Genomic DNA, 24,006 nt, shown 5'->3' with positions numbered 1-24,006 from the left:
CATCTCTTAACATTTGTTTTCCAGATAGGTATATTAAGTCTGTTCCCCAATCTCCATCAATCTTCTCTGTTAGCTTGGAATCTTTAGAATTCATGCTCCTTTCAGATTTCTCCAACCAAACTGCAGTTTTTAAACCAGACTCTTTCTTCTTCAAGTCTGCCAGCAGCAAATTAAATTCCACTCCATCCAATTGTAAATCTGATTTAACTGCTGTTACTTGCATCTGAATATCATCTTTGGGTTGATTTGAAACCATTGTTATTTTATCAAACTTTTTATCTAAATTTTCAATTTGAACTTGTAAGTTGAAAAGCATTTTCCCAAGGGCTTCCCAAAGGGCTTTGTCTTAAGTTGATGCATTGCTGGCATCTTTAATATAACTGAACATTTTTCTGTAACTGAGCTTTCACAGCCAATCATAAACAATTTCTTTCAAGGACAGGGGAAGCAATATAATAAAGTAACCTCAGAGTCTTGATAATAATATATACCCAAGCTTTTAAAAATTAATAAAATGCAAAATTCCTGTAATGAACATCCAATACAAATAAATCAAATCAGATCACTTTCACTACCCAGGAAATAGCTATCAACTTCCATATGGAAAAAAACAAAAATGATTTACAACAGCTAATAAAGCAGTAAAAGGAAACAGTGCTTTGTGCTTTCTTTTTACTGAGTGCTAAAATCCAACAAAGGGTTAGAGTAAAACAGCATTCAACTTTTCATTAACATTTAAAAGTAAAAATCGAAATTAAAAATGAATCAAACATGACGTCAAAATCAAGGTGTGCTTAAAACAACCAAATGAAAAGAAAAGATAGAGACCCAACCCTCCAGCCTCTTCTATACTGAAAATTGAAATCTTCAAGATTTCTCTTCTCAGGTAGGTCCATGATCATCCAAAGGTCATTTTGGATCATTTCCTAGTAACTCCCATTTGAATCTGGGGTGTGTCCCACTAAAGAGCCAGCTTTGGTAGTGAAGTCATTTGTTTGCCAGCAGGGGAGAAAAATCACCCTGTTGCTCAGCACACCAACTTCAGAAGACTTCGCCATTAATTGCATTTTTTAAATAATTGAATAAGTTGTTCTAGTGCCTCAGAAGCTGAAAAGGTTGCTGGTCCAAATAATGTTGTTAATAAATGTTGTAACTGTAAATGTTGCCACTGAGTTATTCAAAATTCATTTTCATCACCTGTCAATTGGTCCAAAGTCAACATGACTGCTTCCACCAACTTTTTCCATATCACCATTTTTAAAGTTGGCTTTACAGATAAAATCAATTTGGCGTTGTAAACAAAGTCAAACTTTTTGTTAGACATTATATTCCATAGTTACCTAAGTGCCATCATTGTTTACAGGGATAACAAAAATTTTAGTTTGTTTAGACTATCCAATCAAAGGTACCATATATGTAAATTCCAAAGTTGACCATATTAGAAAATTAATACCAATTGTTGGCTTCCATTCAATACTTGACACTACGTAAGTATGAAGGTATGGCTTGAGATTTAGGAAACCAAATCCTCTCTCATTAATTGGTAATAATAATTTCTGTAAATAATATCTTCTGTAAAGATATTCTCAGAATCAAAGAACCCCATATAAATTTTCTAAACAAAGAATTTTTTAAGAAAATATTTCCCTGGTGTATGAACTGAAACTCAGTATATGAATTAATCTCAAATGATATTCATTTTGACAGCATTTACCTTTCCCAAAGGGTAAGGTTTAAGGTCTCCCACCTTTTGATATCTGAATAAACCACTATATATACATATTTTATTTATACCACGTTATTAATTGACATATCCTTTGGTATATACATAAGTAAATGTTTAATGGATATGGTGCAAATATGGAATTAATATTCCCATACACTCTTTTAGCATACCTGGGTTTATACAGTAGTTGTATTGCTTTTCTCCCTCAACTGCTGTGAGGTTGTTTTTGTTTTTTACAACTTTGGACTTAGTACTAGAACCTATCATCCCCATCCCACTACTTCTTTTATCTTACTTGTTAAAATGAAAGGTTATATTAGCTTTGAGTTTCTCTCCTTCATCATCAATTATGAAATGATTTGATAAGCCTTCAGCTTACTACTGGGCTCTGTAACCATCCTCCCCTCCCCACCCCCAACTCTCTCTCACTCTACACACATATATATATACACACATCTACATATATACCTGTCCCCTTTGAATCTGACATGCCCACTTTTTTAATTAGCCCATCAGTTAACCTTTTTGCAAAAAAATAGTGTGTGTGTGACCTTGAACTTCCAGGGTTCAAGAAACACGGAATACCCGCACAAATCTTTGACTGTAACTATTTCTTTTTCCTGGTACAATTTTTCAAAATAATCTGCTGTTTATCTGTTCATTCCCACCATGCTATCACCACTTGTTGTGAGTTGTTAGAATTCATTAAAAAAAAGATACAGTAGCTAGTGTCCTTGTTATGAATCAAATTAAATTACTTTTTCTATTTATAATATATTGGGGAAGTGGCATTTAGCTTATGCATATAAACAGAGTTCCAATCTCAGAACAGAAGTGGGTTTCTGCCGGTTCGCCCCAGATCAGGCGAACCAATATTGGCGGCAGCAGGAGGCTCTTCCCACCTACCCAGATGCTTCTGCGCATGCACAGAAACATTGTGTGTGAGCATGCGCGCACAAGCGAACCGGTAGTAAAATAAACTTAAACCCACCACTGTGCTACACACATATTATCCTCCCATATATATTTCTGACGTCTTCCTTTAAAGAATGATTGAATGTAGTAAATTTATGTATAGTTAATTGCTCTAGTATTGTGACATTAGGTATCCTTCTGTCAGCAAGAATACTTCTGTTATTAAGACCTATCCATAGTTAAGCTATAACTAGGTGTACAAGTATGATTCAATTCCCCAGAGACTTTTATCAAGGGCTTTAATTAAACTTAACTGACAACCTATTTTGTCTACCTTGATCTTCTTTTCCCAGAATCTCTTCCCTCTCTGAACATCTAAGTCAGGTCTAGAGTGTCCCCATGCTGCTGTCATTCTCCTCCTGACTGTTCTTAAAATAAATTTGAATTTTCACAGAATCTACATTTCTTCAGAAGCCCAAGACTTTCTAATTTCATTACATCTTGTTGGCTATTTTCCCCCTGCTGAGTTCAATTCCTTTTATCTTCTTAACCCATTTCAACATCCCCTTTTGCTCCATTGGCTACTTCAATACTAAGAGAAAAGACGAACAACTATCCTCATTTTAATCAGTGGTGGGTTCCAGATTCCGGTGCAACCGGTACGGTGCAACAGGGCCTGGCGTCCACCACATGCACGCGCACAGCATGCGTGCAACACACGCATGCATACTTACTGCCCGCGACACTCCAACTGATCGGCGGAGCATCACACAAGCGCCGTATGCTTCGTGCACGGAAGCTCAAATACAGGTAAGGGGGGCGGGCAGGTGGGGCCTCCAAAACACCGTACCAGAACAGTACCTGGTGCTCCCAGCAGGCACTGATACACTGCATACCAGTCATATCCCACCATTGATTTTAATCCACAGTGCTGATGAGATCCATTAGAATCTGTAGACATCCTTTCACCATCAAAATAGGCAGGCCATTTTGAGGATCCATTTTGTCTCCTCTTACTGAAAGGTAAGGGAGAACACAACAAACATCTTTCTGACATTGGTAAGACAGTTCTAGTCTAGCCTAAGGTACAAACCTAGCCGGATTACCTTGAGCTACTCACCACTAGGAAGCAAGTAATTAGCAAACTGTTTCCAAATTTTTACCAAGAAAACTGCAGGGCCAGGGTTAGGGTTAGGCAGGCCAGGCAGTTTCCAGGAGTCAACAATGATTCAAAGTCACATTCTGTCTATCATCCATCCATCCATCCATCCATCCATCTATATATATATCTATCATTACATTGCTACTTCGTGTATATATAATATTGCAAACTAATGTCTCTTAAAAATAGGTAATTGTAATGTGTCAGATATTTGCTAAAAGTATTTTTTAATGCTTCTTTCCTTTCCTTCACAGCACAGTAAATGTAAAATCAATCAAAAATCTATGTAGAACAGGGGTGTTCAGAGAATTGCAGGAGGCCATCACAGCCAGAAACAGAGCTCGGGAGCCTGTTTTCTCTGGCAGAGAGTTCAGGCCACCACAGGCTCTCCTGACTCGAGTGACATTGAGCTGGCCATGCCCACCCTGGCCACCCTTGCCCCAGCCCCCCAAAGTCAAACACAACCTTGATACAGCCCTTAATGAAATGGAGTTTGACACCCTGATGTAGAAGAACCCAGGAATAAGTAGATGCTGATTCATCACATGACAGCAGAAGGAGCAAGAAGATTGCAGCAAAGGTGAGCTGGGGTGGTGGAGTGCAGGGCAGCAGGGAGCCAACATGGCATAAATGGGGGGAGATAGCCAGACTGAGGGAATTGCAGGACCTTTGCAGCCATAAGTGCAGGTGGGCTACCAAGCGCCCAAATTGTGATCAAATGAACAACTGTAACCTTGGGCAAAGGTGCTGCAATAGCTCTAACTTTATCCTTGCTATAGTTTTTAGTTACTTTGGTATAAAATCTTACACCATTTCAATTTTCAGCTAATGAAAATGATACAGATCTTATTTTAAATATGCAATGGGTACTTCATCTCGTTTCATTACAATCTGAATATAGAAGTAAGCCTTGACTTACAATCATTTGTTTAGTGACCATTCAAAGTTAAAACAGCACCTACTGAAGATCGGTTTTCATACATACAACTGTTGCAACGTCCCCATGGTCATGTAATCAAAATTCAGGTGCTTGGCAATTGGCATGCATTTATGACTGTCCTTGGGTCATGTGATTGCTCTTTGTTACTGTCCTAGCCAGCTTCCGACAAGCAGATTCAATGGGGGAAGTCAGGTTTGCTTAATGACTGCATGATTCACTTAACAAATGCAGTGATTTGCTTAACAATTGTGGCATAAACGTTATAAAATGAGGCCCAACCCATTTAACAATTGTCTTGGGGCTCAACTGTGGTCATAAGTCGAGGACTATCTGTACAGTTGCTTATATAAAACTAATATTTGTTACAGAGCTCAGTTGCTCAGCTGTAACATATAGCTGCTGCTTGAGAATGAAAACTGAAAAATTTATAAATAGAATACTTAAAGGGTATGTTCCACTGTTTTATATATCTAAGCATTGTATATTTAAATTATGAAATTTCTAACAACGAAAGATGCCACACAGGCAATCAAAAAGAACAACAGCAACAACAAATGAAATGCTAACAATGATGATGCCACAAGGGTTAACATTTGTGACTTAAATTCAAACTAAAATATATACTATGTAGTAGAACAATAGGGATATGACACACATTTGCAACAAGCCGGAATGAAGACATTAGTCACATACGAAACTTGGGAAAAATAAACATTAAAGGACCATACAGATAGGTTACAATACCTGCTGTTTAGTGCATTCCTGTGAGCCAAAATGAAATGAATGCCATGTAGGAGGAAAGGAAAAGATGAACATAATCAGATATAACAAAACATATACTATTATGAACTACTGCTATTAGGTAAGGAAGTTTTTAAAATGGATTTTCCCTAGGCAACTTAGTCATTTAATATAGTGTTATATATTAGTAATTTAATATAAACTAGTATTGCTAAAATTTGTCAATTTTCTTTAATAGATTTCATCTACGTATATTTCCTTTCTATATGTTATTTATTTCAGCCTGTAAAACATAATTCAATGAGCATATGCAACCTCAGCAAATCTTTGTTTTATAAATCAAGTAAAGGAAATTGTGTTGAGAAACCAAACATGTAAATCGTATTTTATTTTATAGCCTGACTTGCTTCCTTTACAGTGAGGGACAAAAAAAGGGAAACTTGCGTAATGAAGCATTATATTTACAATGAGTACATATGAGGACCATAGCCAAAGTGCTGCCTGCTCCTAACGTGTATTTGGACAAATGTATGAAATGTATCAATGTTTCTGCTTTATACTTTTTAAAACATATCAAAAAGGTATTGAGTTCAAATATAAGAATTCATAAAATCATACAGAAAGTTACCAAGTCAATCCTTTCCCTGAGAATTATTCTATTAAACAAAATAAATAATCGGGGTTATTCAACATATTCACAAAACATAAAGGAAAGCTTTTTGATACTGGCAAACATTTACAGGCCAACAATAATTGTAAACAGAAATTGGCTGCATAAAGGAACAAACATTGTCGAAAAAGTTGTTCCCCAATACTTTAGAATCAGAGAGAGCACTTGAAGGATACCAAATAATTCAAAAGATTCTCTTTTCTGCATTATATGAAGATTACTTCACTGTATCAAAATTACAAAATTAAAATACTTTTTCCTCTCATAAAATGTCATGTCTCCCCAAGCGAATTCTTCTTTATGTAACTTAAAAGTCTGTCTTCATGCTTTTATATAATGAAAATAGTTATCAAATTATCTATTGGTACAGAATGAAATGCCTAACATTGTAATTGGGGATAAAAAGAAGTTAATACATACTGTATGCAATTTATGTTATATAATTTACCCATGGACTAACTTGAAGTGTTAGTCTTAAAATTAATATATGCATAGTGAATGTACAGCACTATTATTCTGTGTTCTTATTATATGTTCTATGAAAATCTTAATCTCTTCAACAGTAATTCTCTCCTCAGGAACCCATTTGCAAATCAGTTAAAATAGTTCTGCTATTTGAGCCCATCTATTTATCAGGAAAAAGTTAGGCTTTCAGAAGCAAGAGCCACAAGCAAGAGCCTCTTTTTAGCAAAAGGAAATTTTATTCTCTAATTATTTATGTAGAACTCTTAAATAAAATTAACACTTTTGAGAAATATATTTTTGTTAGTAGTGTACCATTTCAAGCTTTCAAAAAAAGCAGCATATTTAAAAATAACACCCCCCACAAAAAATAGTCTACTTAGCATTAATGTTGTGACCAAAGATATTTCTAATGTCACACTCAATGTATATTTATTTATTTCCTCATATAATTTGCTCCAGAAACCTACTTTTATAATGAAATTTGGCAGTATAAGCTATCATATAATTCTTGCACTACAGAACTCCTGCAAAGTTTAGCTGACACGAAGACTCCGGTATTTCAAAATACAAACACTTTTTAAACATTAGTCAAATATTATAACTTTAAAGTAAAAATATGTCTTCTTCAACTAGAGTATCCAAACCATTTGCAAACTAATTATGCAACATAATGCTCTCTCAGATGATAAAGATTTGGTTCAGATTTATTAAATGATGTAATATTATGTCAGCATACAAGTGGAAGATACATAGTCCAGTTTAATATGTTGAGAAGAGACGAAGTAAAATTAAGTTTACATAGATAACACACCACAAATTTATTCTTTGGAAGGGGGTAACAATAATTCACTGATATGAATCTTCAGACATAAGATTTAATGTAAATTGTACTTTAAATATCTATCACATTAACATGCATTCTGCACATAACTACTTATTATAAAAGCAAGGCAACTTCTACACAGGGAATAATTTGATCATATCAGTTTTCACAGTAAAAAAAAGTTAATGATTAGCAATTTCATGCTCTAATTCTCATACTTACACTGTAATATATACTATACAAATATTAACAGCTTACCGTATGATAACCTCTAGGTAAGGGTGGCTTCCCTACAGGATAAGCATCAACAGTATCAATAATTGTTTGTCTTTCTCCTTTTTGGTTGATTTTCCTAAATCTCCTCCTTGATTGTCTATGTGAAGCTTGTCGCTGGAAATATTCTTCATTTTCATCCATGTAATCCACCTAATAAATAAGCAAATGTAATAATGTACTTTAAATGTATTTTAAGCAACATTAACAGATGGTCTCCAATGCATTTGCAAAGATTTGTTTTATTCTGAGGATATGAAATCACAGTTTACTACCTACAAAATGTATAATATTTTAAATAGTGAATCCAACTGAGGCTATGCTTTAAAAGAGAACGAACTTTAGATATTATCATATGTATCCTGGATCTCACCTATAGTTGTTACATAGGTTGTTTTACAAATGTATTTTAACTCTGTCTTAAATTTTATTGGGTTTATTATCTGAACTAGTCTTTGGCCAGTACGTTACCTCCATCCTGCTCCCACCAGAAGTCATCCCCAACCATGATCAATGCCATCTCAGTACCAAATCCTGCTCTAACCCTGACTGAAAGGGCTCTAGATAATTTGCTTTGTCCAGACTTCTTTGAAGCTGCCATGCAACACTCTCTTTACCACTTTCCTTAGAAAGGAGAGGTTGGACAAAAACTGTCCAGGCTAGCTGGGTTGAGCAATGGTCCTTTGAGGCAGGGGCACACGATGACCTCTTTAAGAATTGATGGAACCATTTTCTCTCTTAAGGAAGAGTTAACTATTGGTCAGATCCACTAATCCATCACCTCCCAAGAGGCCTTCATTAGCCAAGAGGGGCACAGATCTAACACACGTGGCAGAGGCAGCCATATCCACTTCCTCAGGTTCTAAAGGGTCACACTTGTCCCAGATCACCTTGCAAGACATAGTCCTCATCACCTCCATAGACTCTGCTCTAAGGATCCAATGTAGAGTGAATGCACCAATTTTATCTGCCAGATGTGCACCATATTCTTCACAGTAACTCTTTAGGTATACTTCAGAATTGCTCCCCCCAAGGAGGGACAAAGTCACCTGGAAGAGGATGGCTGGGCAACTACCAGCAAACACAATAAGGGAAGAGAACTAGTTTCTAGTAGTATTCACCACCCTTATTGCTGTGAGTTAGGTATTAATAGTTGCTGTAGCTCTTCTCCAATCCTCTTCACTCTTTGTGTTTCTCCAGTGATGGTCTAGATGTCTCTTAATCCACTTAAGTTCCCTTAACTCCATCGTGTACCATGGGGAACATCAGGAATCCTGGGTGTGGAGAGGCCACTAAGGCACAATCTGATCTAAAGGCACTACCATTGTTATTCCACACAGCCACCAAAGCTTCAATCAGACTGGGTAACAGGCTTTCCGAACTAACCCCAAGTTCCATCTGGGATCCAGTTGGGTCCATTAGTCACCTGGGATGGTCTGATCCAATAGGTTCAGCCTCTCTGAGAAATTGAGTCAACAATGATTGGTCTGTCCTTGGAACGAGAGGAATCAAAATCTCCTCCAATTCCAGAGCACTCTGGCATTGCTCTGACAGAAAAACCAGATGTATTAGTGCTGCTATGCACTTGCTGCCCTTTTGAAATAGGCATCAAACAGTAATAAAATATTCATGTAAAATAGTTTCCTTTAGATCTATGCTGTTACCATGTTCTTCATTGATACTTCTCTATAGTTTTCTTGACAACATTACAGAAGTGGTCATTACCTTCTTCAAGGTTGTTTTTTCTTCAACATCCCATGTAAAAAGTTTTTTTTTATTTTTCCCTTTCAAATTCATTCTTAGATATACATTCTTATAATTGATATTTAACATTTGTCAATTCATCATAATCTCTATATTCATTTCTACACACACATATATATAGAACAGTTTGGGTCACTTTCTTGCCACCCCTTGTTTCCATCTTGTTTTGCAACACCTTTCTCCTTCCATCTTCCCTTCTCTGCCTTCTTCCTTCCTCCTCTCCTTCCTTCTTTCTTCTTCCTCTCTCCTCCTCCCTTCTCCTCTTTCTTACCCTCTCTCCCACTCTTAATACCCCACCCTTACTTTCTCTCCTTTACCCTTTCTTATTTTCCCTCCTTATCCCCTCTCCTTTCCGTTATTGCCCTTGCTTATTTACTTTCTCTGATGGGTTTCTTCAACATTCCAATTCAGCCTGGGATTTCATGATATTCCCACCCAAATACTAAACTCAAACTTGTTTACCCAAACACTGTTCAAAATAAGGACATTAAACCCCACATTGTTGGCATTTGTGAAATGGCCTGACCTATTTTGTAGCCCTCATTCCTCCTACAGTTTGAAGAGATATATTGGTCACAAATTAAGCCAAACTCGGGACTGAAATTTGAGCTTAAATTTACGCAAAACAAAATGGAATTTATTAAAAAGAAGGAAATTATAAAAGAAATTAAAACAATAAAAAGTACTTCTCCAATTTATTTTTCCCAACACTTTTGAAATAATTCTTTATTGGAGCTGGGGTTAAAACCTACAAAGCAAACAGTTAAGGGTTTTTGTTTTCCTACAGACAAAAACTTTCTTTCCTTATCAGATGTTCCAAGTCACTGAAATGATTAAGATTATAGACAGTCTCTCTACTGTTAGCAGATGTGTTTTGGCAAATAATAGCTACAATATGGCAAAGTGACTTTTTACCGGCATTAATCTAGTTATACCTACCACAATCATTTCAGATGGTTCTAGAACAATGCATTCACAGCCACGCCTGAAGCTTCCTGCAGAGCGTTTCCCAAAACTAAAGAAGAGAAAAAACATTTAGAAGGGGAAAAAAATCTGAAAAATCAAAGAAACTTCTAAACAAATTAATGCTATATAACTCTTAGCTGATATCATTGCTAAAGTGTGTGTGCGTGTAGAATTTACCATTAATACCCCACATTTAAATAATGAGTTCAACTATTCTAAACTGATTGTGTTACGACTGATTATTATGATGCTACCTAGACCTTTTTATTCTCTGGTTGAGATGAAGGTTGACTGAAGAACCGAGGTGGCGCAGTGGTTAGGGTGCAGTACTGCAGCCATTTCAGCTAACTGCTAGTTCTGCAGCTCGGTGGTTCAAATCTCACCGGCTCAGGGTTGACTCAGCCTTCCATCCTTCCGAGGTGGGTAAAATGAGGACCCAGATTGTGGGGGCAATATGCCGACTCTGTAAACCGCTTAGAGAGGGCTGAAAGCCCTATGAAGCAGTATATAAGTCTAACTGCTATTGCTATTGCTAAGAAGAGATAGCAACTACCTTCTATTAATCCTGTTCCTAAATAATCACAATACCAACCATATATTTAGAAGATGATTTGTGAGCAGTTAATTTAAACTAATCAAGTTTTTCTTAGGACTACATAATCAGGGTGGACTCATTTGCAGGCTTTCTGGAGCAGAGTCTCTCTTTAGACGCCACTCTTCCTTTACACCTGGCAAGAACACTTGAATTTGACATCTAACTCCAAAGGTATTTTATATGGAATAATATGTGACAGTTAAAATAACAATTTGTTCTAATTATACACTGTACAAGATCTATAATACCCCAAATATTCCAGATAATTTGTCCCTTAGAATACATCATCATAATGATCTCATCTGGACAAAAAAATAAAACAGGGAATGTTGCTCAGGGGACACTGGGAAATCTCTTATTAAAGGTTCAATAAACAAAGATATGGTCAAGGTTTTCTTCATTGTGGATTTCTGACAAGGAAAAAGACTGAATTGTCATAACCTAGCAAATTATTAGAAAACATCATATTTTAAATCTGTCAGGCCATCAGATTATCTTTTTATTTTTAAATTTTCATTTATTAAAATAGTGAAATAAACAGGAATTACTATTTAACAGGAATATCAAATATTAATTATAAAGTTAAGGGAAAAAATAAGCATAACAGAAATATTGATATAAGTATAAATACCTAACTATGGGCTCCAGTTCTAGCAGCTCTTTCTCTTTGCTATTTATGCTTAACACCTGGACATGGCAATTAGTAACTAAAAATTCATTTGATCTGTTCATGCATTGGACAATAAAGTAGCTTTATTATTTTAATAAAATAATACAAATAAAAGTATTATAAAGGACGCTTGGCAGTAGATATCTCCCCAAACATGTGTCTTCCACTTCTCATCCAACTCCTCTTTAATGGTAGATAGCTAGATCTCTGACTAAACTTGGCAGATGTATTTACCTTTGCTATTATGTATAGATAATACAGCAATTCTTTGCTCATACCAGATGATTTAATAGAGGACTTTGGTCTTTTACCTTCTACTGCTATGCTGAAAAGCTTATCATTACAAGTATTCCTTTACTTAAGACCATAATTGAGCCTTGCAATTACGGTTGTACGTCATGATAGTTGCAAAGCAGATCCTGATTTGACCAACTCAATTTTGTGACCTTTTTCTGGTGATCCCTAAGCAAATATCACAGTTATAAAGCAAATGCTGCACTTGTTGTAGGTCAGTTTTTGCTAGGGATTGGAAATAAATTCTAGTTTCCAGCAAAAGTCATAAATATGACAGTAGGCTGCAGCAAAAGGCTGCACATGTGGGCCAGTTGCTGAGCATTCAAAATACAGTCATATGATTGGGGAAGTAGCATCTGAACCAGGTTATAAGTAGCTTTGGAGGGCTTAGTAATAATTTCAAAATTTTGTTAATTTTATTCATTCATCCATCCATTCATCCATTCTATTTACACATCATCAAATCAATACTCATATCCATTTACAGCAATCCAGTAAAAGGATACAACCAATTAAGAAAGTATCATAAAATCAAAATTACAAATGCATTATTTTAATAAGTATAAATAACACAACCAAATTACTAGACAAAAATTGAATCTAACATTCTGCTCAGAATGCTCTCAGAAAGCACCATAATCCTGAGTTCTCTAAAACATTTCACAGCTGTTTACTGTCAGCAAAGTAGACTATTCCAGCAAAAATGAATTATAAATTTGTAAAAGCTTCAGTTCATTGGAGAAGATGCAATTTAATTTGCCTGTAATCCCATTTACTGAATTCAATCAACTAAGGCATTAACATTCTTCTCAGCAGAATTAATAGCTTACTACAGGATAATTTTCATTTTCTTAAAGGGAAACCCTGGGAGAGGAAGTTTCTAGCCTAACAATGTGATCCAGAGTTTACTGTAAAGTATTTATGGAGTTTCATAAAGGCACCAGGTCTGAGATACTGATCTTCAGAAAGACTTGACGGTTTTCAAACAAATACAGTGGGGCAAAAAAGTATTTTGTCAGCCACCAATTGTGCAAGTTCTCCCACTTAAAAAGATGAGAGAGGCCTGTAATTGACATCATAGGTAGACCTCAACTATGAGGAACAAAATGAGAAAACAAATCCAGACAATCACATTGTCTGATTTGGAAAGAATTTTTTAGCAAATTATGGTGGAAAATAAGTATTTGGTCAATATCAAAAGTTCATCTCAATACTTTGTTATATATCCTTTGTTGGCAATGACAGAGGTCAAATGTTTTCTGTAAGTCTTCACAAGGTTGGCACACACTGTTGCTGGTATGTTGGCCCATTCCTCCATGCAGATCTCCTCTAGAGCAGTGATGTTTTGGGGCTGTCGCTGGGCAACACGGACTTTCAACTCCCTCCAAAGGTTTTCTATGGGGTTGAGATCTGGAGACTGGCTAGGCCACTCCAGGACCTTGAAATGCTTCTTACGAAGCCACTCCTTCGTTGCCCGGGCGGTGTGTTTGGGATCATTGTCCTCCTGAAAGACCCAGCCACATTTCATCTTCAATGCCCTTGCTGATGGAAGGAGGTTTGCACTCAAAATCTCATGATACATGGCCCCTTCATTCTTTCCTGTACACGGATCAGTCGTCCTGGTCCCTTTGCAGAGAAACAGCCCCAAAGCATGATGTTGCCACCCCAGTGCTTCACAGTGGGTATGGTGTTCTTTAAATGCAACTCAGCATTCTCTCTCCTCCAAACACGACGAGTTGTGTTTCTACCAAACAGTTCTACTTTGGTTTCATCTGACCATGACATTCTCCCAATCCTCTTCTGGATCATCCAAATGCTCTCTAGCAAACTTCAGACGGGCCCGGACATGTACTGGCTTAAGCAGGGGGACACATCTGGGACTGCAGGATCTAAGTCCCTGGCGGTGTAGTGTGTTACTGATGGTGGCCTTTGTTACGCTGCAGGCCATTTACTAGGTCCCCCTTGTGGTTCTGGGATTTTTCCTCACCATTCTTGTGATCATTTTGACCCCACGGGGTGAGATCTTACGTGGAGCCCCATATCGAGGGAGATTATCAGTGGTCTTGTATGTCTTCCATTGTCTAATTATTGCTCCCACAGTTGATTTCTTCACACCAAGCTGCTTGTCTATTGCAGATTCAGTCTTCCCAGCCTGATGCAGGTCTACAATTTTGTTTCTGGTGTCCTTCGATAGCTCTTTGGTCTTCACCATAGTGGAGTTTGGAGTGTGACTGTTTGAGGTTGTGGACAAGTGTCTTTTATACTGCTAACAAGTTCAAACAGGTGCCATTAATACAGATAATGAGTGGAGAATAGAGGAACCTCTTAAAGAAGAAGTTACAAGTCTGTGAGAGTCAGAAATCTTGCTTGTTTGTAGGTGACTAAATACTTATTTTCCACCATAATTTGCAAAAAAAATTCTTTCCGAATCAGACAATGTGATTGTCTGGATTTGTTTCTCATTTTGTCCCTCGTAGTTGAGGTCTACCTATGATGTCAATTGCAGGCATCTCTCATCTTTTTAAGTGGGAGAACTTGCACAATTGGTGGCTGACTAAATACTTTTTTGCCCCACTGTACCTGGATCCAGTGAGCCATTTTTCCAAAACAACCCCATGGGATATTTCACTTCATTCTCAGTACACAAAGTCAACTATTTGAGATAAAGTTGCTGAAACCAATGTGAATAAACATTCATTATCGAGGGAACTGAATATTTTCCCAAAAGAAGTGATCATATGTTCAGTCAACTTTACAGATGTGAATTATATCTCTGTATTCTTCATATATAAAGTCCTACCTATTAAGTGTAAAAAGCTCAGATATTTATATATTTATATTGTAATTACTCCAGTCAATCAGATTAGAAATAAACTTTAACTATATACAATGAAAATGCGGAAGAAAGAAATGCCATCACCTAATTCTGCAGCAGGAAGTTAAAACATTTCATCTCCCCTTATGTGGATGGCAACAGCTAGTGATTAAAGCATCCTGGGCAGGACAAGGAATTTCTCAAGATTGCACAATTGCAATTATGAAGTCTTCCACTTCATAATAACGAGTACTATAATTTTGACTCAATTTTATGAACACTACTAACATCCAGTTAAAAGTGCTTGAAGACTAAGTCAGGACCACAGACTGTAGTCATCCCTACTCATACTCTGAGCAAATTGAAGTTATTAAAGGCTATTCATCATTTTCTGCTAATATAGGTTAATAGTTCATCTCATAACTCAATTATAATCTACAGAGACAATGTCATAATGTGAACTAAAGGGTTGCGAGTCAAAATGTCATTCAAAATTAAGCTCCATTTTTAACAGTCCTTTTAAAAGCAATGCAACAGCAAAATGAAGCATTCCAAACTTTCCAGAAAATTAATTAATCTTATATAGTTTCCTGTCTTACATCTGTTACTCTGGAAGCCTCACAAAACTGTGTGACAAAAGCAATACTCAATTACAAATAAACAACTAAAATAAAAACCATTAAAACTATTAAACATATTCTACATTATAAGGATACTAACTTGCAGGCTCCATGCTCCAGTAATCTCAAGAGATGATGCTAAAGCCATGTATTCAGAGCCTTCTGAAAGGCTAACAGGTTTGGGACCAATCTAACATCACGGGGAATAATGTTCCAAAGCAATAATGCTCCTGGATCCCATTAGATGACATTCCTTAATAGACTGAATCCATAATATTCCTCTCTGGCAGACCTGATGGAATGGGTAGTTGCAGTAGAAGTCCCTCAAATAACCTGGTGCCATGCTATGTAGCACCACCACATTCTAACCACTCCACAACCACGGCTCTACAATGACTTATAATGACTTATAAGTCACCATTGAGCCATTGTGGTGCAGTGATTAGAATGTAGTACTGCAGGCTACTTCTGCTGACTGCCAGCTGCCAGGACTTTGCAGTCCGATTCTTACTGGCTCAAGGTTAACTCAGTTTCTATCTTTCTGAGGTTGGTAATATGAGGACCCAGATTGTTGGCAATATGTTGACTCTGTAAACCGCTTAGTAAAGCACTGTGAAGCTGCATGTAAGTCTAAGTGCTATTGCTGTTAGTAGCAACTTGAATTGAACCTGAGAGCAAAATGGCCAACAATGTCGCTCACAGAGCAGAGGTGTAATATGTGCTATTTGGGGAACACACATAACTGCCAATGCTGCCATATTCTATGCCAGTTGTAGATCCAGGTGCTCTTCAAAGACAACTCATGTAGAAAGTAATCCATTCTGGAGGCAGGCCATGAGTAGCTAAAAGTAGAGCCTTCCAATCAAGGACACAATTGACACACAACTCAAAATTGAACAAAGGTTCTGTTAGCTATGACAATCACCTGCTTATTGCTAAGAAGGACCCCCTAGTTGCATATAGGATCTATTTGGCAGACTTCCACCCCATCCAGCACAAAAGCTCTTTGCTATTAAGCAGTGGAATATGCCTGCCCAGTCCGTATAAATCAGCACATGCTGGAAACGTAGAAATTGTTCTGAACGAAACTAGTAAAATTATTCCAAATGCCTTAAACCCACTCTTCTAGATAAGATCTGCCACCTAGCCAGCATTGCCCTACCTGCTGTTTACAGAGAAGAAGAAGCATACAGAGAGAGGCTCAAATCATCAATATCTAGACAACATCCTCTCTATTGCCTAAAACCAGCTCTCATCAGAGAGAAAGCTTCCTTAGGCTGACGGAAGACATTGAAGAATTTGAAAGCAGAATGTACCTATGGAAAGATACTAAGAATAAATAATGGATGGAACCAACAAAGGAACTAGCAACTAGGTCTGACAAAATCTGGGAAATATAGAAATCGTTGAATAAGCTGCACATAGGTACAAGATTCATAGACACTCTGAACAAGTGAGGCTATCCAAAGGCTTATGTTCTTTGCGATTCTGGTGGCATGAAGACAATATGTATACCTGTTCTTTGTGTCCCAATCAGTGTACACTTGAGGCAGCATGACAGGATGTAATGAATATTGCTAGTTTTGGCGCAAGATCTGTTTACTTTGTACATATTTTAATTTTGTATTTTAAATTTTATCTCATATATTATGCTTCATTTTAATTTGATGCTTCTGAAATGAATAAACACCTGGCAATAGAGGGCCATAAATTGTCCATCTGTCCTTGATCATGGTACCCTTCTGGACCAGTTTTGGAAGTTGGAGTAGGTGGCACAATATTTTGCTGATTCTCCTCTTTCTTTTGTGGCTAGTTCCAAGCAAAGTGATAACAGAGATGTTCAACCCATGGCCCTTGTTATATGTGATGCTGTAGGCTTCAGTGCTCTCTCCTCTTCTATTTAAAACCTACATGAAGCCACTGGGTTAGGTCTTCCACTGGTTTAGGGTAAGCTATATATTTCAATCATGGACTCTCCAAACAATGCCATGGATGTCCTATCTGATCAAATGGAGGCAGGGGAGGAGATATGGATACAAAACAACAGGCTTCAACTCAACCATAGGAAGACTGAATAACTTTGGGTTTTAGGATCTTCTGATTTTGGGCCATTTCTTGTTATGGATGGGATTGCACTATCTCAGGCAATTCTGTACCCAATTTGGCGTGCCTCCTAGATTTCAACTCCTTCACAAACAACAGGTAGCAGCCACGGCCAGGAGGGTCTTTGCTGAATTTCATGTTGCAGTATTTTAAAGTCAATAGACATGGTCCAGAAGATACGCAATCTAGATGTTATATATTTTAGACAATAGTGATTGAATTGCAGGTTTGGGGTTGATGTGTTGGTATCTTATATTCCCAATAGTAAAATATATATTTTATTATAAAATTAATATGAACTAATATCAAGTATAAATCATAGCTTAGGTAGAGTTTCAGATAAAGTTTTGAAAAATAACAGATTGTGTCTACATACTAACATCCAGACTAGACTGTTATGCTCTGTACCAGAGGTTGCCTACATGTATAAAGCTTTCTATTGTATTTTCAGTGTGATACACTTTTAGATATACTGTATGTTCCTATCAACTGGAAACACAGATATAAATATTCCATTCAAATATGCAGTACTGGTAATTGATATATCTTTAAATATGCAGATGCAACCAATTTCTCTTTAAGTATTTAAACTAAAATGAATTCCGATCATACCTGCTCCTTGGAAGAAACATTGATTCTTTGATAAATACTGAACCAGACAGAAGAATATACCAACAGGTTCCAATATCATCAGGACTGTTAAAAAGAAAAAGAAGACTTTAGGATGTATGGTTTTAAAAGAAGAAAAAGTAGGTATGTCATGAAATAAAATGTATACAACAGTGCTGCAATTCACATAAGTACTAGTGATAAGCTAGTTTCAACAGATGAAAATTTTCTAAGGATGATATTTTTTTCACTATGTCTTATCACATATATTTATATAGGATAAACAATGTACTTATCTTGTTTATTTATACTATTTCTATTCTGACAAATCAAGCACTTATAGCAATTTATCAATAAAACCAAACACAAAATCCTTACAGCAACAAAATGAATAAAACATCTTTATACCCTAACCTAGCATCCATTAGCAGCAACTATAAATGTTAAAAATATTGTTAATTAAACTCTCTGTGCAAAAGCCGTATTTTGAATGTTTTCTAAAATGCCATCCAGAAGGGTGGCATTTTACATCTCCAATAGTAAACTGCTTCACACAAATGGAAATCAAGCTTGCTCTATTCAGTACTCAGTATTCAGCATCCATATTCAGTGCAAACATACCAGATGGACTAGTTCTTCCAGAAGTAGGCAGTCCTTAGTTACCTGGGTGCTGAGCCATAAAAGGCTTTATGGGTAAAAATTAATATAGCAGTAGACTTATATACCGCTTCATAGGCCTTTCAGGCCTCTCTAAGCGGTTTACAGAGAGTCAGCATATTGCCCCCAACAATCTGGGTCCTCATTTTACCCACCTCGGAAGGATGGAAGGCTGAGTCAACCCTGAGCCGGTGAGATTTGAACCGCTGACCTGCTGATCTAGCAGTAGCCTGCAGTGCTGCATTTAACCACTGCGCCACCTTGGCTCTTGACTTGTACTTAAAAGTCCATTGCCAGCCAATCCAGTGCCACAAAACCAGTAAATAAGGCAAGTTATTTAGGATCAAAAATATTGATCGATTGCAGAAATCCTTAAAAGTTTGTGAACCCTTTTAAATGTTCAATATTTTTGCATAAATATGCTCTACATAAAAAGAAACAGAATCAAGTAATTAGTCAACTGCATAACAAGAATGCATTATCTCTGTTCATTTATTCATTGAGGAGTGTGACCCAAAGTTACATATTTCTATATGGCAAAAAAATATGAATGTTTATTTTCAGTAACTAGCTTGATAATTGTCAGCAATTAATTACAACTAAACATTTACAATAACTATTGATCAATCCTGCACATTGGCTTGGAGTAATTTTAACCTAACCTTCTTTAAAAACAACTTCAATTTAGGTGTCAGGATTGCCATCCTGCTGCACCAGCTATTCTTTGCCAGATGCCAGTCTGCCATAACTGACAAGGGGAGGGGAGCTCAGGGAGGAGGAAGGACAGCTGGGATAAAGGGAATCAAAACTACTCTTCTTATCATCCTGTGAGAGCCGCTGACCATTCCAAGGTCATGGAATGGAATGCAACACCATCCTTCCCGCCAAGTCAGGGACGTCCACAACATTTCTACAGGATGAAAATCAAAACGTTCTTCTTCTGCTTTAACCATTCTTTGGTCATACAACTTGTGCTTGTTGGATTGCTGCCTTGCTTCATGATAGCCTTCCTCTTCAACTTTAATTCACAGACATCCTGACAGCTTCTTGCTGCTATAATTCAGAATTCATATTTCCACCAGTAACAGTAAATAGTCCTGATCCAGAGGCAGCAAAGTGTGCCCAAATCTAGTTAATGCCACCACCACTTTTCATAAATGGGATGAGGTTCTTATATGCCATAATTCAGTGTTTGTCTTTTGCCAAATACTGTATAACACTTCATTCAACCCTAACATTTTGATTTGCAACTCCTATATTCACAGATTATTCTTCCAATAGCCTTCTGTCTCATCCATGTAGTTTTCTATAAACTGTAGGCAAGAAGCAGTGTTCCTTTTTTAAAGTAATGGCTTTTTCTTTGCAATTCTGTCATACACACCATTGTTCCATGTTCTCCCAATGGTGGTCTCATAACATTGGCATTTGCAAATGCAAGAGAAGCTTTTAATTATTTAGGCACTACCCAGGGTTGAAACATTATAAAGCATTAATGCTATGTTCTTGGTTTTCTCTTGGTTGATCAATCATTCATGGGGAGAATGTTGAATTGCTTTCATTTGTACACAATCTACTCAACAGTTGATTGATGGAGTCCAAACTCTTTGGATTCCAGTTTTATAGTTTTGTCACCTTCTGGTGCGCATCAACAACTGTTTTTCAGAGATGGAGCATTGTTCTTACCTGATATGCTCCTTCTCATGGGGTGGTGATAACATCGAGGAATGGGTTGACCTCGTCTGCTTAGCTGATTGGACTGAGTCTGTCAGAGCTGTGAGGACATGCCTTTGTTACTAGGATTCCCCAGCTTTTGGAGAAGACAAAGTGATAGACTTGACATGTCTTGTTGTAAGATTCTCCCTTTATGGACTGAGGACCAAATGGTCTTTAGGTTCGGGCTGGATGCTATCTCCACTCCATGAGAAGGAGTGTATCAGGTAAGACCAACACCCCTTCTCCTTTGTGGTGGAGATAGCATCCTGGAATGGGACATAACAAAGCTGGCTTGTCCTTACAGGTGGGAAACAGTCTGGTCCGAAGTCACGCGCTTTGTGTGAACACTCTGCAGCACTCACCTGCCAAAGGCTGCCTCAGCGAGGCAAAGATGTTCAGTTTATAATGTTTGATAAAGGGGGAGGGAGAGGACCACATGGCTGCTCAACAGACCTCTTCTAATGAGGCCTGTGTTGCCCATGCCACAGTTGTGGCTGCGCGCCTGGTGGAGTGGGAGGTTATCCGCTGAGGAAACAGTAGGGCCTGAAGTTCGTATGCCTTGGCAATGCATGCCCTTATCCACTGACCCACTGTTGATGAGGTCACCTTCCTGCACATGGTTGACAGCTGAAAAGACAGAAAGAGGGACTCTGACCTCCTAAAAGAGGAAGTCTAGTCTCTCTCTCTCTCTCTCTCTCTCTCTCTCTCTGTGTGTGTGTGTGTGTGTGTGTGTGTGTGTGTGTGTGTGTGTTGCCTCTATTTCGGGATGTAATTCCCCTGGTCCTGGGGGAATCCTGCACCTGTCTCCATAGCCCAAAAGGAGAATAATATGGGGACACCCAAAAATTGCCTTTCTTAGAGAAAGACAGCAAGACTTTTCTCTTATCCCTGGACTCCACCAATACTGTGTCCATGGTGTCTCCAAAAAGATGTTCCCCTTTGAAGAGGGCTGAGGCAAGTCGCCACTTGTGGCGGGTGTCTGCCTGCCAGTGGCATAGCCAGAGCATGCAGCAGGCCACTACAGGAGACACAATGGCCTTTGAGGCACATCTGGCTGCGTTCAGCTTGGCGTCCACAGAGAACTGATTTGCTGCCACGAGTTTGCTAATGTCCTGGTGTGTCTCACGTCCATCTGCAGGATCCTCTCTTGCAACTGGCAAAGCCAGAGCAAGGATGCCCGGACCGCCCACACAGCTGCCTGATGAGCCTTCTGCAGTGTCTGCTCTGTTCTCCTATCTTCTGGCTTTAGGTTCTCCTCTGGTTCACCTGACATGGGAGACGAAGGTTGCAAGGCCACCACTGGAGCATCCACAGTTGGTGTCGGTAGGCCCCGTGCTAGATCCAGGTCTACATTGCAAAACCTCCTGTCAGCTGAAGATGGATTGGGAACTGCCGGAGGAGCAGTCCACTGCCTCTGGACCACAGACACACTCACACCTGATTGTTATTCCATTGATTGAAAATCTGACTCTAAAGTCCCCTTCAAATGAACTAATATTATTAGAGGTCCACATACTTTTGCCACACACGAATATGTACCTTTGATCATTTTCGTTAACAAATAAATGAGCAACAATAATGGTTTTTACACATTTGTTTATTTAGGCTATCTTCTATCTAATTTAGAGCCGGGGTAGAGAACATATCACATTTTAAGTCAGATGTATGAAAAATATTGAAAATTCAAACAGATTCACAAACTTTTAAGTACCACAGTACTTTTTGACAAGTGAGCCTTAGAATTAATGAAGACAACAATTTTTTTAAATGTTTATGCTTGAAATACTGTACATAGGATTGCAAATGTCAAGTTTATGCTGCTGCTTTGCATAATAATCTGTAGAATGAACCACAAAATAATTCAACTGGCATTTCAGAGAATGAAATTAAACCAGAACCGGTGTTTTGAAATAGTTTAGATAAATAAAAAAATGTTTTTATTTCTAAGTCTATAACTACAGGTAGTCCTCGGCTTAACCCCACCATGGAGCTCAACATTTCCATTTCAGCAAGATAATTGTTAAGTGTGTTTTATGACATTTCAAGCCATCATTGTTAAGTGAATCACTGTAGTTGTTTAGCAACACAGTTGTTAAGTGAATATGGCTTCTCCATTGATTTGGCTTGTCAGGTTACAAAAGGTGATGACATGACCCTGAGACAGTGCAACTGTCATAAATGCATGTCAGCTGCCATGCATCCAAATTTTGACCATGGGGAAGTTACAACAGGTTTGAGTGTGGAAAGTGGCATTTTTTACTGCCATTGTAACTTTGAACAGTCATTAAATGAATAAATAAGACAAGGGCTAACTCTAATGTCATGAAACTTTGGGGAAATTGTAGTCACATGCAAAACAACCCAGTTATGTGTAAGAAACAATCAAACATAATTCCCCTCTCTTCGGTCAAAAAATTTGAATGATCACACATATTAAAAGGAGTATATTTTCAGAATATCTGATAGCGTAAAAGTATAAAACGCTTCTAAAACAAATTGCAACAAACAATATAACAACTGCTTTAAACTATTTGTTTTAATTAAGAACATAGTTAAGAAATACATTTTTCGGTGACTATAGAATACAAATAGGGAGGAAACTTTTAAGTTAATTTAGATGCGACAATCTGGCATAATTTTTTGTTTAACTCATTTGGATAATGCTTCCATCTATTCTCAATAAGCCAACACAATTCTATTTGAAAAAAGTAACCAAAGATAAATATGCAAGGTTCCCCAAAAGCAATAATATAAAATTAAAAGACTCACTAGTATAAAACTTCATTGGCTTCATGCCGCTCATATCTCACGGTTTCACACATGATTCTGTAAAACAATTTTTAAAAAATTATAATGTGATATAAAAATATAACTAATTATTTCTATTTAATTATTTCTATTAATTTTCATGACTGCTTTAAACATTAAGTTTCTTGTCCTCTCTACTTGTATTATTAAGGTCATATGTACCTGTTCAGGAGGGGCTAAACCTATAGCCTGAATCAATGATGGCTAACCTTTTTGGTGCTGAGTGCCCAAAGCGCACGTGCACGTGTGCGAAACCCCAAAATGCAATGCGAGCATCCTGTGCGTGTGTCCACACACACACCATGCATGAGGTCTGCCTCCCACACATGCCCAAGCATCCCCTTGCATGCACGAACATCTCCCGTGCATCCACCCCACCCCCACTCACCCATTTTTGGCTTCCAGGTTGGTGCAGGTGGCTTTCCAGGCCCAGAACAGGTTCTGGGGGGGGGGGCCTCAGGCTGCACCTCCATGCCCCATTTTGACTTTCAGATTGGTGCAGGAGGACCTCCAGGACCAAAACGGGGGTGCACACCACAAACCCCAAAAATGCAATGCGAGCACTCCCCGCATGCACCCCACACATGCATGGCAGAGACCCAAAGACCATCTGGCCAGTGAGAGGCACATGAGCATGCATGGTGGAGCTGGGCTGGGGTGTCGGGTGGCGTGCTTGC

The 24,006-nt window shown here is 37.9% G+C and overlaps 1 protein-coding gene across 4 annotated transcripts in view; it reads right to left on the bottom strand.

Moving 5' to 3' along the window:
- The window catches only part of RAPGEF2 (Rap guanine nucleotide exchange factor 2), a 152,059-nt gene that overhangs the window by 75,803 nt on the left and 52,250 nt on the right, over window positions 1-24,006 (bottom strand). For 3 of the 4 annotated variants that reach the window (XM_087724665.1, XM_087724667.1, XM_087724663.1), the window contains exons 3-7: window positions 23,291-23,347; window positions 18,155-18,238; window positions 10,419-10,494; window positions 7,701-7,868; window positions 5,488-5,505 (exon numbers count right to left, since the gene is read on the bottom strand). In XM_087724665.1, coding sequence (XP_087580791.1) covers window positions 5,488-5,505; window positions 7,701-7,868; window positions 10,419-10,494; window positions 18,155-18,238; window positions 23,291-23,347 — 403 coding nt within the window. The remainder of the gene's footprint in view (window positions 1-5,487; window positions 5,506-7,700; window positions 7,869-10,418; window positions 10,495-18,154; window positions 18,239-23,290; window positions 23,348-24,006) is intronic. The other variant, XM_087724666.1, reaches the window with a different exon arrangement.

This window comes from Thamnophis sirtalis, unplaced genomic scaffold, assembly GCF_051295495.1.
Source record: "Thamnophis sirtalis isolate CommonGarterSnake01/CBP01778 unplaced genomic scaffold, rThaSir2_p1.2 scaffold_10, whole genome shotgun sequence".
NCBI lineage: Eukaryota > Metazoa > Chordata > Lepidosauria > Squamata > Natricidae > Thamnophis > Thamnophis sirtalis.
This window is presented reverse-complemented; position numbering and strand designations above follow the sequence as displayed.